We start from the raw sequence: 13,792 nt of genomic DNA on the forward strand, positions 1-13,792 counted from the left end.
CTGCACTCCGCCCCGCCCCTCTCGTCTTGCCGCTTCTTTGAGCGGAAGTTGGATCCCTGAAGCGCCAAAAAAGAATTTAGGGGAAGACCTGGTTTTCGCTTGAGGCATTTTTGCGGCGCTGTGCGCTACAGACACCTTCTGGAAGCTGCAGTGGGGAAACTGAGTTTCCCGAGCCGTTGAGACAGTGGGGTTCAGCACCGCGCGGGGACGACAGGAAAGCTGCGGCTGAAGAGAACTGCGGACTTGGCAGGAGTCGCCTGAGGAGCTAAGATCCCGGAGACTCTCAGCCCCGTGGTGCTTCTCTGCGGGAGGGAGGGAGGGAGGGAGAATCCGGCCGGACAGATCTGCGCGTATCCTGGAGCCGGCCCAGTTGTGAACTGGGAGAGCTTTGGGAGCTCTGTCCCGAGCAAGTAAGAACTTTAGCCTTAGGAGATGTAAATAAAGTAGTATTTGAAGAAGCACAGGTGCCCAACTGTTTCTTTTTACTCTTTCTCCAGTCCTACTTCTTAACGTTTTTTTGAATTTGTTACTGTTCTCAGCATATCGTCTCGTTTTATGGCACGCAGCGTTGTTGAAGGAGCGCCTCAGCTTGGGAGGCTGAAAGGTTTATCTCTGTACTGTCAACAAACAACTTTGATCTTGATCGGTTTGCTTAATTTCTTTGAGCATCAGTGTCATAATGTGTAATGCCTAATTATTGGAGCCCTGTCATGCCGTTAAATCGTGAACTTTCTAGTCACTATCTTGTTTTATTAACTAAACCCCTTTTAAGTAAGGATTTGGGTAGATTATTTGATAATGAATTGCACTGCAGTGTACAGGTATATATTTACTTGTATACTTAGGATATGAATCATTTTTAAGTAGACGTGTATTTTATAAGAACAGTTTTGGATTTACAGAAAAACTGCACAAGAAGTGGATGTGACACTGCAGGATTGACTGTATGTAAGAAGCTATGATGATGTATCCCTAGTGTCTCACAGGCCAGAATTATGTTCATCCTGTCCTGCCGTATGATAATAAGTCTCAAATACTGCAAATAAGTTTTCATAGAGTTAACTACCTGTCCTATTTTCATTTCTGTAGTGGGGACTTGTAAACAGGTACAGTACCTGTCCTTATTTTTAACCTGTGAGTGTCTAGTATATGTAAACCATATTTAATAGTTATTAAACTATTATGGTATACCTTAAAAAGCGATAGAGATTAGAAACTTAACTGCAGAATATTTGGGTCTTGTATCATAGCTGTACAACTTTGCAAGCCTGTTTGCTACTCTTGAACCTAGAATACATTAATTTTTCCCTTTTTATTAATACATTTTTAGGAGCACTATTTTCCTTACAGTTTTGGTGAAGACCTTTTTAATGTCTATCTTTTAGGAGAGATGAATGGAGAGTATAGAGGCAGAGGATTTGGACGAGGAAGATTTCAAAGCTGGAAAAGGGGAAGAGGCGGTGGGAACTTCTCAGGAAAATGGAGAGAAAGAGAACACAGACCTGATCTGAGTAAAACCACAGGAAAACGTATTTCTGGTAGGTGAGGTCAATGATTGTTCAATTTTTTTCACTTAATGAAGGAAGCAATTCACATCTATCATACAAGGCGGTTTATCTCATACTTTGGTTTGTCTTTTATTTCATGCTACTCCTTAGTAAGTATTTGAACATTGATGTCCCAGATTTTTACTAAAACCTCTAATTTGGATACTCTATTAATGAGAGTCTCATTTGGAAAGAGAAGCATATTGGAAAAATGTTCACTCTGTTTCTACTAACCTAGTATTTTATTTTTTTCAGAACAAACCCCACAGTTTTTGCTTTCAACAAAGACCCCACAGTCAATGCAGTCAACATTGGATCGATTCATACCATATAAAGGCTGGAAGCTTTATTTCTCTGAAGGTAGGGTTTAAAAAGTACAAAAAAGCACCATAAATCATATTTTCTTAACTTGTCTTTGGATGCTACATCTTGTATTACTGTAATTCACTTACTAACATATACCTGCTTTAACCTTAGTTCACCCAAACAATTAAATGATGTTTATGTTTCAAAAGCATTTTAGACTTTATATCAGTCAGGAAAGCAGAAACCATGCTAGGTATTTCAAAAAGGGGACTTAATACAAGAAATTGGATACAAAAATGGAAGACTGAAAGAGCAGAAAGGAAGTATTGAGGTAACCCCCCAGAAAGTAGTAATTCAGGAAGCAGCAACCATCCTTATGGCTAAGAGAGTAAAAGAAGTTCTGAGGTTACCAGAATGTGGGAATTCAAAGGTTGGAGAGGTCACAGCATAGCTGTTATTTTGACTTTTGAGGGGCACCCTACAAAGCTATGCTTGGACTTCTGAAGGCTACCTTACAGAGCTGTGCTTAGACCACTAAGGCAAATGAAGCTGGTTGCCACTGGTAACTGAGGGGGCATGACTCAGTGGTGCTTGGAACTGGAGGCTAGCACTATTGTTATCTTCTGCAGCTGCAGAGATGCTGAAAAGAATTGGAAACAAGAATAAATTCCTTTCTCTTCCTGCCACCTTCCAGCCTCTAAAGTGCCTTCAGTTGGCAGAATTTAAAGAGAATCTGAGACATGTAGGGTACAGATCTGAATTATAGCATCGCAGAGCAGGAAGTAGAACAGTGGGCTTGAAATCAAGGGACAATAACAAATACAGCTTTGTGTAGAAACACAGGTAAGGAATCTCCCTTTGATAATTAGGAATACCAGTTAACCTACATCAGTCTGTATAGGTGCAGGGAACTGTCTTTTTTGTGCAGTTGAAATACCCATTTGTTTCTTATGTCTCATGAGGGGTGTGTATGTGTGTGTGTGTGCATACTTTTTATTTTATTTTATTTTTTTTGAGATGGAGTCTTGCTCTGTCGCCCAGGCTGGAGTGCAGTGGCGCGATCTTGGCTCACTGCAAGCTCCGCCTCCCAGGTTCACGCCATTCTTCTGCCTCAGCCTCCCGAGTAGCTGGGACTACAGGCACCCGCCACCACGCCTGGCTAATTTTTTCTGTTTTTAGTAGAGATGGGGTTTCACCGTGTTAGCTAGGATGGTCTCGATCTCCTGACCTCGTGATCCGCCCGCCTCGGCCTCCCAAAGTGCTAGGATTACAGACGTGAGCCACTGCACCCAGCCGCATACTTTTTTTTTTTAGGAAAACTAGATGATTGAGGTCCAGGACCCTCCCTGCCCCATACCAGGCATGCAGTAGTCATTTTGTGAATGAATAGAGTACTTTACAAATGTTTTCTTTATTGGAAATCTGTTCGTTTTTTTCCATCAATAGAATCTGTTTCATGAATGATCTTTTGTTCCTTTAGGATGTATTAGCCACCAGCACTCCCATTGCTCCCCTAGCAGATAGCTCAGAACACTATAAGTGATCTTTGGACAGTCCTAAAGATGGAGTTCAAGAGGTGCCTTAGCCTTCACCATCTGTGCTTGCAAACTACTTTATTGTACTGTTCTTCTGTGAGAGACATATTTGAAAATGTAGAACTTTAGAGTGTTAAAAAAAAAAAAAAAAAAAAAAGCTTTTCAGTTTTGCCACCAGGGTCAAGTGTTGGTCTGTCTCCTGATCTCAGGAAAGTCTGTGATCGTGATTGTCTTCAGCTCTGTCAGAGTAAGAGCTTAGTTTATGTGTCTGGCTTTGGCTTTATTATAATTTTTAGTTTAAGCTTATTGTCTAAATTATCTGAACTAACATGTCCTATTAGGTGTCAAAGATGCAAAACAAAGTTTCCCAGATAGTGGGGCTTTTAGAGAGAGAGAGTTTCTGTCTGCATTTCACATTATGCAAACCTAAATTTGTTTTAGAATCTTAAGTTTACATTCTATACTAGTTCTTATATGAATGTAATCAAAATACAAAGCAATTAGAAAAAAATCATCTACCATGTATATAGTGCTGCTTTTGTCTCATGAAAAATATGCATGTACATGTGTGATTATTTGTGCTAATGCCATATTTGTTGGATTAGTTTACAGCGATAGCTCTCCTTTGGTTGAGAAGATTCAAGCATTTGAAAAATTTTTCACAAGGCATATTGATTTGTATGACAAGGTAAGAGTCCTCTACAGCAAAGCTACCAGTCATGTGCCATCTTACCAATGTATTCGAGGTACTTGTGATTATGATCATAGGCACTGGAGTCAGACTTCCTTGGTTCAGACCTCAGTTCTGCCACTTACCTGCAGTATGGACTTTGATTAATTACTTCTCTGTGCCTCAGTTTTCTTTCATTTGGAGATAGAGGTATAAATACCTACCTCAAAGGATTGTTAAGAGGCAGTAATACGTTAATATATTTAAAATATCAGAACCATGCTTGGCACAAAGCTTATACTTATGTCATACTTACCATTATCACATATAAACATTGTATGCTTTCTCAAAGTCTGTAATAGAATGCTCAGTTAATGGTAATTGACTACAGAAAAGCAATTATTGTTTTCATACTTATTTTATAGGATGAAATAGAAAGAAAGGGAAGTATTTTGGTGGATTTTAAAGAACTGACAGAAGGTGGTGAAGTAACTAACTTGATACCAGATATAGCAACTGAACTAAGAGATGCACCTGAGAAAACCTTGGCTTGCATGGGTTTGGCAATACATCAGGTAACTATTTGTCTTATGCATACTTTTGTCTAAACTTTTTTAATGTTTGCACACACATGCACACCTTGTCTAAGTTTAAAGGAAGATTTTACAGTGACTGTACTTTCTATAAGAGATACTTAGCTTTTACGAAAAGATGTTGGCTAGAACTGAGAGGTTGCAGTTCCGTTCTGAAAGATACCATTCATTCTATATACAACAGCTTATCTAAATGAAATATTTACTTCCAACTTATTTGGATTTGCTTAATCTTGCTAAAGATTGTGCAGAAATTAAACTTTTCTTTCAAGAAGTTATACAATCTCATAGGGAAGATAAAACAAGGAATCATGGTGTTATCAGTTATGAACTTAGAGCAAAAAAGAGCAACCTTAGATTTAGGTTCTGTGGCATGAAGCAAACCACTGAGTGTCCCTGTATATCAAATGTAAATAACAATTTGTACTGTGCTTGCCTGAGTTTTTTTTCAGGGTCAGGTAATACAACATATATGAAAACATTTTTAACTTTTTTAATTTTTTAAATTTATTTTTTATTTACTTTTTTGAGATGGAGTTTCACTTTGTTGCCAGGCTGGAGTGCAGTGTCATGATCTCCGCTCACTGTAACCTCACTGTATCCTAAGTTTTGGATTTTTAGTAGAGACGGGGTTTCACCATGTTGGCCAGGATGATCTCGATCCCTTGATCTTGTGATCCACCTGCCTCGGCTTCCTAAAGTGCTAGGATTACAGGCATGAGCCACCTTGCCCGGCCAAAAACATTTTTTAGGCTAGCAAACAGATACATGCTTCAAGGTAATGAATAGCAAATCTCAGGATAGGCATACACAAAGTGCTGGGGCATTCAGAGGGGCATTCTTCTACCTCTTGCCTGTGCTGTCCATTCAATATAGAATCCCCTTCCCTTCACATGGACAGATTATTTGGGCCTAGCTCAGTTGTCTCTCTGTAAAACCTTTCTCATGACCACTTTTCAAAACTTGCATGGTATTTTGTCTGTACATCTTTATGGTCCTTATGACAATTACAGCTGTATATATGCATCTTATTTTGCCTCTTAGGTTGCCAGCAAACTGCTGTGTACAAGTGGTATTAAATGTTTGTTTGTTGTTTATTTATTTATTTATTTTGAAATGGAGTTTTGCTCTTGTTGCCCAGGCTGGAGTGCAATGGGGTGATCTTGGCTCATTGCAACCTCTGCCTCCCGGGTTTAAGTGATTCTCCTGCCTCAGCCTCCCAAGTAGCTGGGATTATAAGCATGCACCGCTACGCTTGGCTAATTTTTGTATTTTTAGTAGAGATGGGGTTTCACCATGTTGGTCAGGCTGGTCTCAAACTCCTTACCTCAGGTGATCCACCCACTTCGGCCTCCCAAAGTGCTGGGATAACAGGAGTGAGCCACTGCGCCCAGCCTGTTTATATTATTTAATGTTAAATGCCAAGGGAGTGAGTATTAGGTATTTTAAAGGTCATTTTTATTTTCTGTGTCTTGATTGATCAGTGAATATAGAGAAATAGGAATGCATTTTTTTTTTTTAATTAGTATCAAGAGGTGATGGTTTTGGGGACTAATATAAGGGCTTTTAATGTTAGGTTTAGTTGGGACAGAAAGTAGCAGACTGGGATGCTGGAGTTTTTCAGCACAGGGACAGCAAAATCCAAAGTAAAACATCCACTATAAAGTAAGTAGTCATAATTAAATATTAGATTTTTAAAGGGCTGTTAAAGTTTTCTGTTTTTATTCTGTTTCTGTCCATAAACTTTATATTCTCTATAAAAATAGAGTTCTTTATAAAGAGGATGTTTTGTTTTCCAACTTCAGAGTAAATATCTGTCCTGTTTAGGTGTTAACTAAGGACCTTGAAAGGCATGCAGCTGAGTTACAAGCCCAGGAAGGATTGTCTAGTGATGGAGAAACAATGGTAAATGTGCCACATATTCATGCAAGGTGAGGAATTTGATGTATTAAAGTATTACTTAGAATGGGACATTGAAGGCCATTTAAGAATGAAAACGCTCATTTTATAAAAATGAGGAAATCAGTAAAAAGGACATGAGTTCCTTGCCATCTCATTGATCATCACACTGAAATAAACTCATTGAAAATTATTCAAAGACATCATGACAGATACTTCCTAAATAAGGAAGAAAATGTTGATTTCCTAACCTGCAGATTTTTGTAAACATTGGTTTTGGATGTGAACTTATCAAGACCCTGCTGTGTAAGTTTAATAATCCATGTATGGGTTGAGTATCCCTAATCTGAAAATCTGAAATCTAAAATGCTCCAAAATTCAAAACTTTGAGCCCTGACATGACACTGAAAGGAAATGTTCATTGGAGCACTTCAGATTTTTGAATTAGAGATACTCAACTAGTAATATTGCAAATATTTGGAAGACCAAAAATTCCAAAATACTTCTGGTCCCAGGCATTTTGGATAAGGGATATACTCAGTCTGTAATACACTAAGTGTTCTTTGTTAAATTATTAGGTTTCTGTTAGATACAAGGGAATAATGAAATTATTTTGTTTTTCTTGAATTCATCTTTAAGATTTTAAATTCATTAGAAGAATTCATTATAAGGTAATCATCAGCGTTTTGTTTTTCTTTTCCAGAATTTATAGAAGAAAATTTCCTAGCAGTTCTTTAAAAAGAACTTAGAAACCCAAAGGTTTTTGAATCTGTAGATTTTCCTTTTGGCATTATTTTTTTCCTTAAATTTTTTTTTTCTTTTTTCCTTGAGAACAGCCTATGAGACGAGAAGAAAAAGTAAGATTTAGTGTTGTTTCTTGTTAAGAATGGTTTGGCCGGGCACGGTGGCTCACGCTTGTAATCCCAGCACTGGGAGTCCGAGGCGGGCGGATCACGAGGTCAAGCGATCGAGACCATCCTGGCCAACATGGTGAAACCCTGTCTCTACTAAAAATACAAAAATTAGCTGGGTGTGGTGGCACGCACCTGTACTCCCAGCTACTCGGGAGACTGACGCAGGAGAATCACTTGAACCCGGGAGGCAGTGGTTGCAGTGAGCCAAGATGGCACCACTGCACTCCAGCCTGGCGACAGAGCGAGACTCCGTCTCAAGAAAACAAAACAAAACAAAACAAGAATGGTTTAATTCTTGTGATATTTCTGATATATCGAAGGGATTATTTGGTTTGAGAATTCCATAGTTGCTCCTAAAAGGAACTTGTGAAAATATAAAAAACATCAACTTTCTGTTCATTACTTCCTGTTTTGTCTTTAGGGTGTACAACTATGAGCCTTTGACACAGCTCAAGAATGTCCGAGCAAATTACTATGGAAAATACATTGCTCTAAGAGGGACAGTGGTTCGTGTCAGTAATATAAAGCCTCTTTGCACCAAGATGGCTTTTCTTTGTGCTGCATGTGGAGAAATTCAGAGCTTTCCTCTTCCAGATGGAAAATACAGTCTTCCCACAAAGGTAATAGTTCTTTAACTGCTTCTTTATTTATCTTGGTAAAGAAGGCAAATCAGAATACAGAAAACATTTCCCAGTGTTTCTGAACACAGAGCTTATTTTTATTTTTTATTTTCAATTTTCTGCTTTTATATTATGAAATACTTCAGGGTAAGAAAAATACAGAAATAAATAAAACATTCCACTACTCATCACCCCGAATTTACATTTTTCAGCTCCGGACACATTTTTTAATGATATAAAGCATTACTGGCACAATTAGTGTCTGTTTTTTACCCTTTACCTATACCATTCCCAGGGATGATCATTATCCTGAAGTTATGATAATATGCATCCCTTCCATTCATATTTCTGTTGACTTCTAGGTATACACACCAAGTTTTTTTCCCCTTTATTTCTTCTACTATTTAGAAGTGATGGGTTTTTTTAAATCTTTATTAGCCTTTATTAAACTGGATTTTAAAGCTATAGAAAAGTGCAGAGAATAATGTAATTAACATTTATGATTTGGCAAATATTAATATTTTGTTATTTTAGCTTAATTTGTAACAAAAATATGGTTATATAAAGTTGAAGTCTCTCTGTTCTCAGTTTTATTCCCTTTATTTGCTCCCCAGATGCAACCACTATGCTGAAATTGGCATGTATTCTTCAAGTTTACATTTTTATTCTTGACTACGTGTGTAGAGTTAGTTTTTTGTATTGTGTTTACGTAAATGGTATCCTGAATGTAACACGCAGCTGTTTTTTTACTTGGTTATTTTGAAGTTCTACCTATTTTAATACATATCAAATTCTTTCATTTTTACTATTGTGGAGTGTTGCTTTAAATAAATAGCCACAATTTATCCATTTTCCTGGAGGTAGACAATTGTGCTCTTTCCAGTTTTTTATAAGAACAAATGGTACTACAGAGAACATTCTTGTACATGTCTCCCTAGCAGAGGAATACTAAGTTGTAGGCTGTACTGTTTTTTTTTTTTTTTTGAGACGGAGTCTCGCTCTGTTGCCCGGGCTGGAGTGCAGTGGCGCGATCTTGGCTCACCGCACCCTCCGCCTCCTGGGTTCAAGCAGTTCTCCTGCCTCAGCCTCTCGAGTAGCTGGGACTACAGGCATGCGCCACCATGCCTGGCTAATTTTTGTATTTTTGGTAGAGACAAGGTTTCACTATGTTGGCCAGGCTGTTCTCAAACTCCTGACCTCGTGATCCGCCTGCCTCAGCCTCCCAAAGTACTGGGATTGGCCGGCTGTACTTATTTTTAACTGTATTAGATGTTACCAAATTACTTTCCAGAGTATTGTTCCCAACTTAAATCTTTGCTGGTAGTGTTAAGTAGTTACCATTTCTCTGTCTTTTCATTAACACTTGGTATTGTTAGACTTGTACATTTTTGACAGTTTGTTAGGTATAAATAATACTGCATTTATAATGTGAATTTTTCTGATTTCTGTTGTGGTTGAGCATCTTTTCATATCTTTACTGGCCATTCAGTTTCTTTATCGAATTTTCTATTTATATCTAATGTTCATTTTCCTGTTTATTGGTTTATTCTTTAATTTTGTTTTTTAGAGATGGGGTCTCATTCTGTTGCCCAGGCTGGAGTGTAGTGACATGATCATAGCTCATTACAACCTTGAACTCCTGGGCTCAAGTGATCTTCCCATCTCAGCTTCCCACGTAGTTGGGACTACAGGTGCCAGCCACTGTGCCTGGTTCTATTAGTTTATTGATAGGAGTTCTTTATACATTCTAGATACTAATTATTGTTGATTATATACATTAGATATTTTCTCCCAGTCTTTGGTTTGTCTTTTAACTTTGTGGGTTTTTTTGTTGTACAGTTTTACATTTTGACATGATCAAATTGTTGTCTTTTCCTCCATAATTTGTATATTTTATGCCCTGCTTAAGAAGCCGTTCTTCGGCTGGGCTTGGTGGCTCATGCCTGTAAACTCAGCACTTTGGGAGGCCGAGGCGGGCAGATCACCTGAGGTCAGGAGTTGAAGACCAGCCTGACCAACAGGGAGAAACCCCATCTCTACTAAAAATACAAAATTAGCCAGACGTGGTGGCACATGCCTGTAATCCCAGCTACTCGGGAGGCTGAGGCCGGAGAATCGCTTGAACCCAAGAGGCAGAGGTTGCAGTGAGCCGAGATCAAGCCATTGCACTCCAGCTTGGGCAATAAGAGCGAAACTCCGCCTCAAAAAATACATAAATAAATAAGAAGCCCTTTTCACTCAAGCATTATAAACATATTTCCTACATTGCTTCTAAGAATCCTAAGTTTTGTTTTTTATCTTTAGATCTTTTGTCCATCTGGAATTTAAGCCATTGGTGAAGGGCATAAAACTAGGGATATAAGCTGGGCATGGTGGCATATGCCTGTAGTCCCAACTACTCAGTAGTCTGAGGCAGGAGGATCGCTTGAGCCCTGGAGTTTGAGACTAGCCTGGGCAGCATAGTGAGACCCCCATCTCTTAAAAAAACAAACTGGTGATATAATTTTTAGGTGAAAAGCTATTTATCCTGACACCATTTATTAATTAAGCCCTTGTTACCATGGATGTATAATGTTTCCTCGGTGGTACCCAGAGTCATCTTTATCACCATTGGGCTTTAATAAATTTAACATTTGCTAAATTTTTGCTCATGTGAAGGGTTGAATCCTTAGTGAGGTAAATCGTCCCTTGAAGAATTAAAAAGGGAAACATAAGATGTTTATGTTTGAAATTCCTAAGGCTTCTTTCTCTTACTAGAAGAAGAGGGTATGTGAGATTCAGCTATTGGTTCTGAATAATCAGTGGTGTTGATAGATGGGTTTCATCTGGTGTTTGTCTTGGCTTAAGGTTCAAGGTATAACCTTTAGCTTAGAGGCCAGAATTTAAATCCTGATTTAAACCAGGTATTTTCTTCCTTTTATTTTGAAGACGGGGTCTCACTCTGTCACCCAGGCTGGAGTGCAGTGGCATGAATACAGCTCACTGCAGCCTTGACCTCCTTAAATCAGATATTTTCTAGACAGTATTTGTTCAGTGTATTTTCATGCCCCCTAATAAATTAGGTAGTAGCATTGACTCATGAGTGATGTCGTGAAGAGGTCCTCCATTTGTCTGAACTGTGGGGCTTTGAAGTGACAGAAAGATGGCTGTTTCAGTTGATCTCTATTCCCGCCACTATTGTTGCGTAACACATCACTCCAAAACTCAGTGGCTGAAAATAAAGCCAATCATTTTATTAGTTCTCATGATTTCTGTGGATCAGGAGTTTGGAAGAACTACTCAACTGGCTAGTTCTGGCTCCATGCCTCTCATGGAGTTGTAGTCAGATGGTGGCTGGAGTACAGCAAGGTGGCTGGGGGCTGGCCAGGCATCTTCTTCTCCATGTGGCTGTGTGGGCTAGTTTGGGCTTCTTGCACACAGTATAGCAGCTCAGGGCACTCAGTCTGCTTATATGGCTGCTGACAGCTTCAAGTCAAGAAGTGCAGTTGGTAGGCAGAAATGGCCTTGCCTTTTGTGAGCTAGTCTCAGAAGTCGTGCAACATCACTGTGTCACATTCTGTTGGTTACAAAGTGAGTCACAGGCCTTCTCAAATTCCAGGAGAAGGAATTAGCCTTCATTTCTTAATGGAGGAGTAGCAAGGTTCTAAAAAGGCTTGAAGATAAATATTGTTGCGATCATATTTGGCAAATACAGTCTGCCACAATCTGAATTTATAAATGCTTCTTGAGATCCAAACACCAAACAAGTGCCTGTGTGGCATAATAAATATTACACTCTACAGAAAGTGCAAAAGGAGCCTAGATGAGAAAGCTGGGGATTAAAGAAAACCCTGGAAAGCCTTTTGAAAAGGAGAGGATTGGCATTGGGCATGTGGGACAGAATGAGAGGGTTGTTGAAGGAGCGAGAGGTGGCATGGGCACAGAGGAAGCAATAAGTGCTTCGTCTGGGAGGCAAGCAAAGCACCTTGCATACCCATAGCAGGATGAGAACAGTAAGTGAGAAGGATCAATTGGAAAGTGCCTCAAAAGCTGTCGATATTAAATTGTTGCAGGAGGAAATAGAAAGTCATTAATCTCTCAGTGGATTTTACTTTACTAGCATCCTGAGACCAACTTTTAAAACAATATTAAATGAAATGTTTTAACTGAATTTTCCTGAGGTGTGATTATAGTTTATCAAAATCTGAATGTGAATTACTTTTGTTTCATTCAGTGTCCTGTGCCTGTGTGTCGAGGCAGGTCATTTACTGCTCTCCGCAGCTCTCCTCTCACAGTTACAATGGACTGGCAGTCAATCAAGTAAGCGATCAGACTGTTACATAAAAGGCAGGCTTTAGATGTCACACTGTTGAGAAAATCCATAATTTTACTGTATTATATTGTACGTTTTATCTAAATGACAAAGTGTATAATAGTGTATAATAGATGGTTTATTTGATGAAGAGTTTGTATGTTAAAATAATTCTTTTTTTTTTTTTTTTGAGACGGAGTCTTTCTCTGTCACCCAGGCTGCAGTGCAGTGGCACGATCTTGGCTCACTGCAAGCTCTCCCTCTGGGTTCACGCCACTCTCCTGCCTCAGCCTCCTGAGTAGCTGGGACTACAGGCGCCCACCACCATGCCTGGCTAATTTTTTTGTATTTTTTTTTTTTTTAATTTATTTATTTTATTGATCATTCTTGGGTGTTTCTCACAGAGGGGGATTTGGCAGGGTCATAGGACAATAGTGGAGGGAGGGTCAGCAGATAAACAAGTGAACAAAGGTCTCTGGTTTTCCTATGCAGAGGACCCTGCGGCCTTCCGTAGTGTTTGTGTCCGTGGGTACTTGAGATTAGGGAGTGGTGATGACTCTTAACGAGCATGCTGCCTTCAAGCATCTGTTTAACAAAGCACAACTTGCACCACCCTTAATCCATTTAACCCTGAGTGGACACAGCACATGTTTCAGAGAGCACAGAGTTGGGGGTAAGGTCACCGATCAACAGGATCACAAGGCAGAAGAATTTTTCCTAGTACAGAACAAAATGAAAAGTCTCCCGTGTCTACCTCCCTCTACACAGACATGGCAACCATCTGATCTCTCAATCCCTTCCCCGCCTTTCCCCCGCTTCTATTCCACAAAACCGCCATTGTCATCATGGCCCATTCCCAATGAGCTGCCGGGTACACCTCCCAGACGGGGCGGTGGCCGGGCAGAGGGGCTCCTCACTTCCCAGTAGGGGCGGCCGGGCAGAGGCGCCCCTCATCTCCCGGACCGGGCAGCTGGCTGGGCGGGGGGCTGACCCCCCCACCTCCCTCCCAGACGGGGCGGCTGGCCAGGCAGAGGGGCTCCTCACTTCCCAGTAGGGGCGGCCGGGCAGAGGCGCCCCTCACCTCCCGGACGGGGCGGCTGGCCGGGCGGGGGGCTGACCCCCCCACCTCCCTCCCGGACAGGGCGGCTGGCCAGGCGGGGGGCTGACCCCCCCACCTCCCTCCCGGATGGGGCGGCTGGCCGGGCGGGGGGCTGACCCCCCCACCTCCTTCCCAGACCGGGCGGCTGGCCGGGCAGAGGGGCTCCTCACTTCCCAGTAGGGGCGGCCGGGCAGAGGCGCCCCTCACCTCCCGGACGGGGCGGCTGGCCGGGCGGGGGGCTGACCCCCCCACCTCCCTCCCGGTCGGGGCGGTTGGCCTGGCGGGGGGCTGACGCCCCCACCTCCCTCCCGGACGGGG

General features: G+C 40.9%; 1 protein-coding gene across 2 annotated transcripts in view; it reads left to right on the forward strand.

The window, feature by feature from the left end:
- The first annotated feature begins 4 nt into the window (after nucleotides 1-4).
- The window catches only part of MCM8 (minichromosome maintenance 8 homologous recombination repair factor), a 46,222-nt gene continuing 32,434 nt past the window's right edge, over nucleotides 5-13,792 (forward strand). The window contains exons 1-8 of one of the 2 annotated variants that reach the window (XM_003821352.5): nucleotides 5-410; nucleotides 1,386-1,538; nucleotides 1,803-1,907; nucleotides 3,994-4,076; nucleotides 4,484-4,633; nucleotides 6,479-6,582; nucleotides 7,886-8,084; nucleotides 12,298-12,383. In XM_003821352.5, coding sequence (XP_003821400.2) covers nucleotides 1,391-1,538; nucleotides 1,803-1,907; nucleotides 3,994-4,076; nucleotides 4,484-4,633; nucleotides 6,479-6,582; nucleotides 7,886-8,084; nucleotides 12,298-12,383 — 875 coding nt within the window. In that variant the 5' untranslated portion in view covers nucleotides 5-410; nucleotides 1,386-1,390. The remainder of the gene's footprint in view (nucleotides 411-1,385; nucleotides 1,539-1,802; nucleotides 1,908-3,993; nucleotides 4,077-4,483; nucleotides 4,634-6,478; nucleotides 6,583-7,885; nucleotides 8,085-12,297; nucleotides 12,384-13,792) is intronic. The other variant, XM_008974818.3, reaches the window with a different exon arrangement.

This window comes from Pan paniscus, chromosome 21 (genome assembly GCF_029289425.2).
Source record: "Pan paniscus chromosome 21, NHGRI_mPanPan1-v2.0_pri, whole genome shotgun sequence".
NCBI classification, from domain to species: domain Eukaryota; kingdom Metazoa; phylum Chordata; class Mammalia; order Primates; family Hominidae; genus Pan; species Pan paniscus.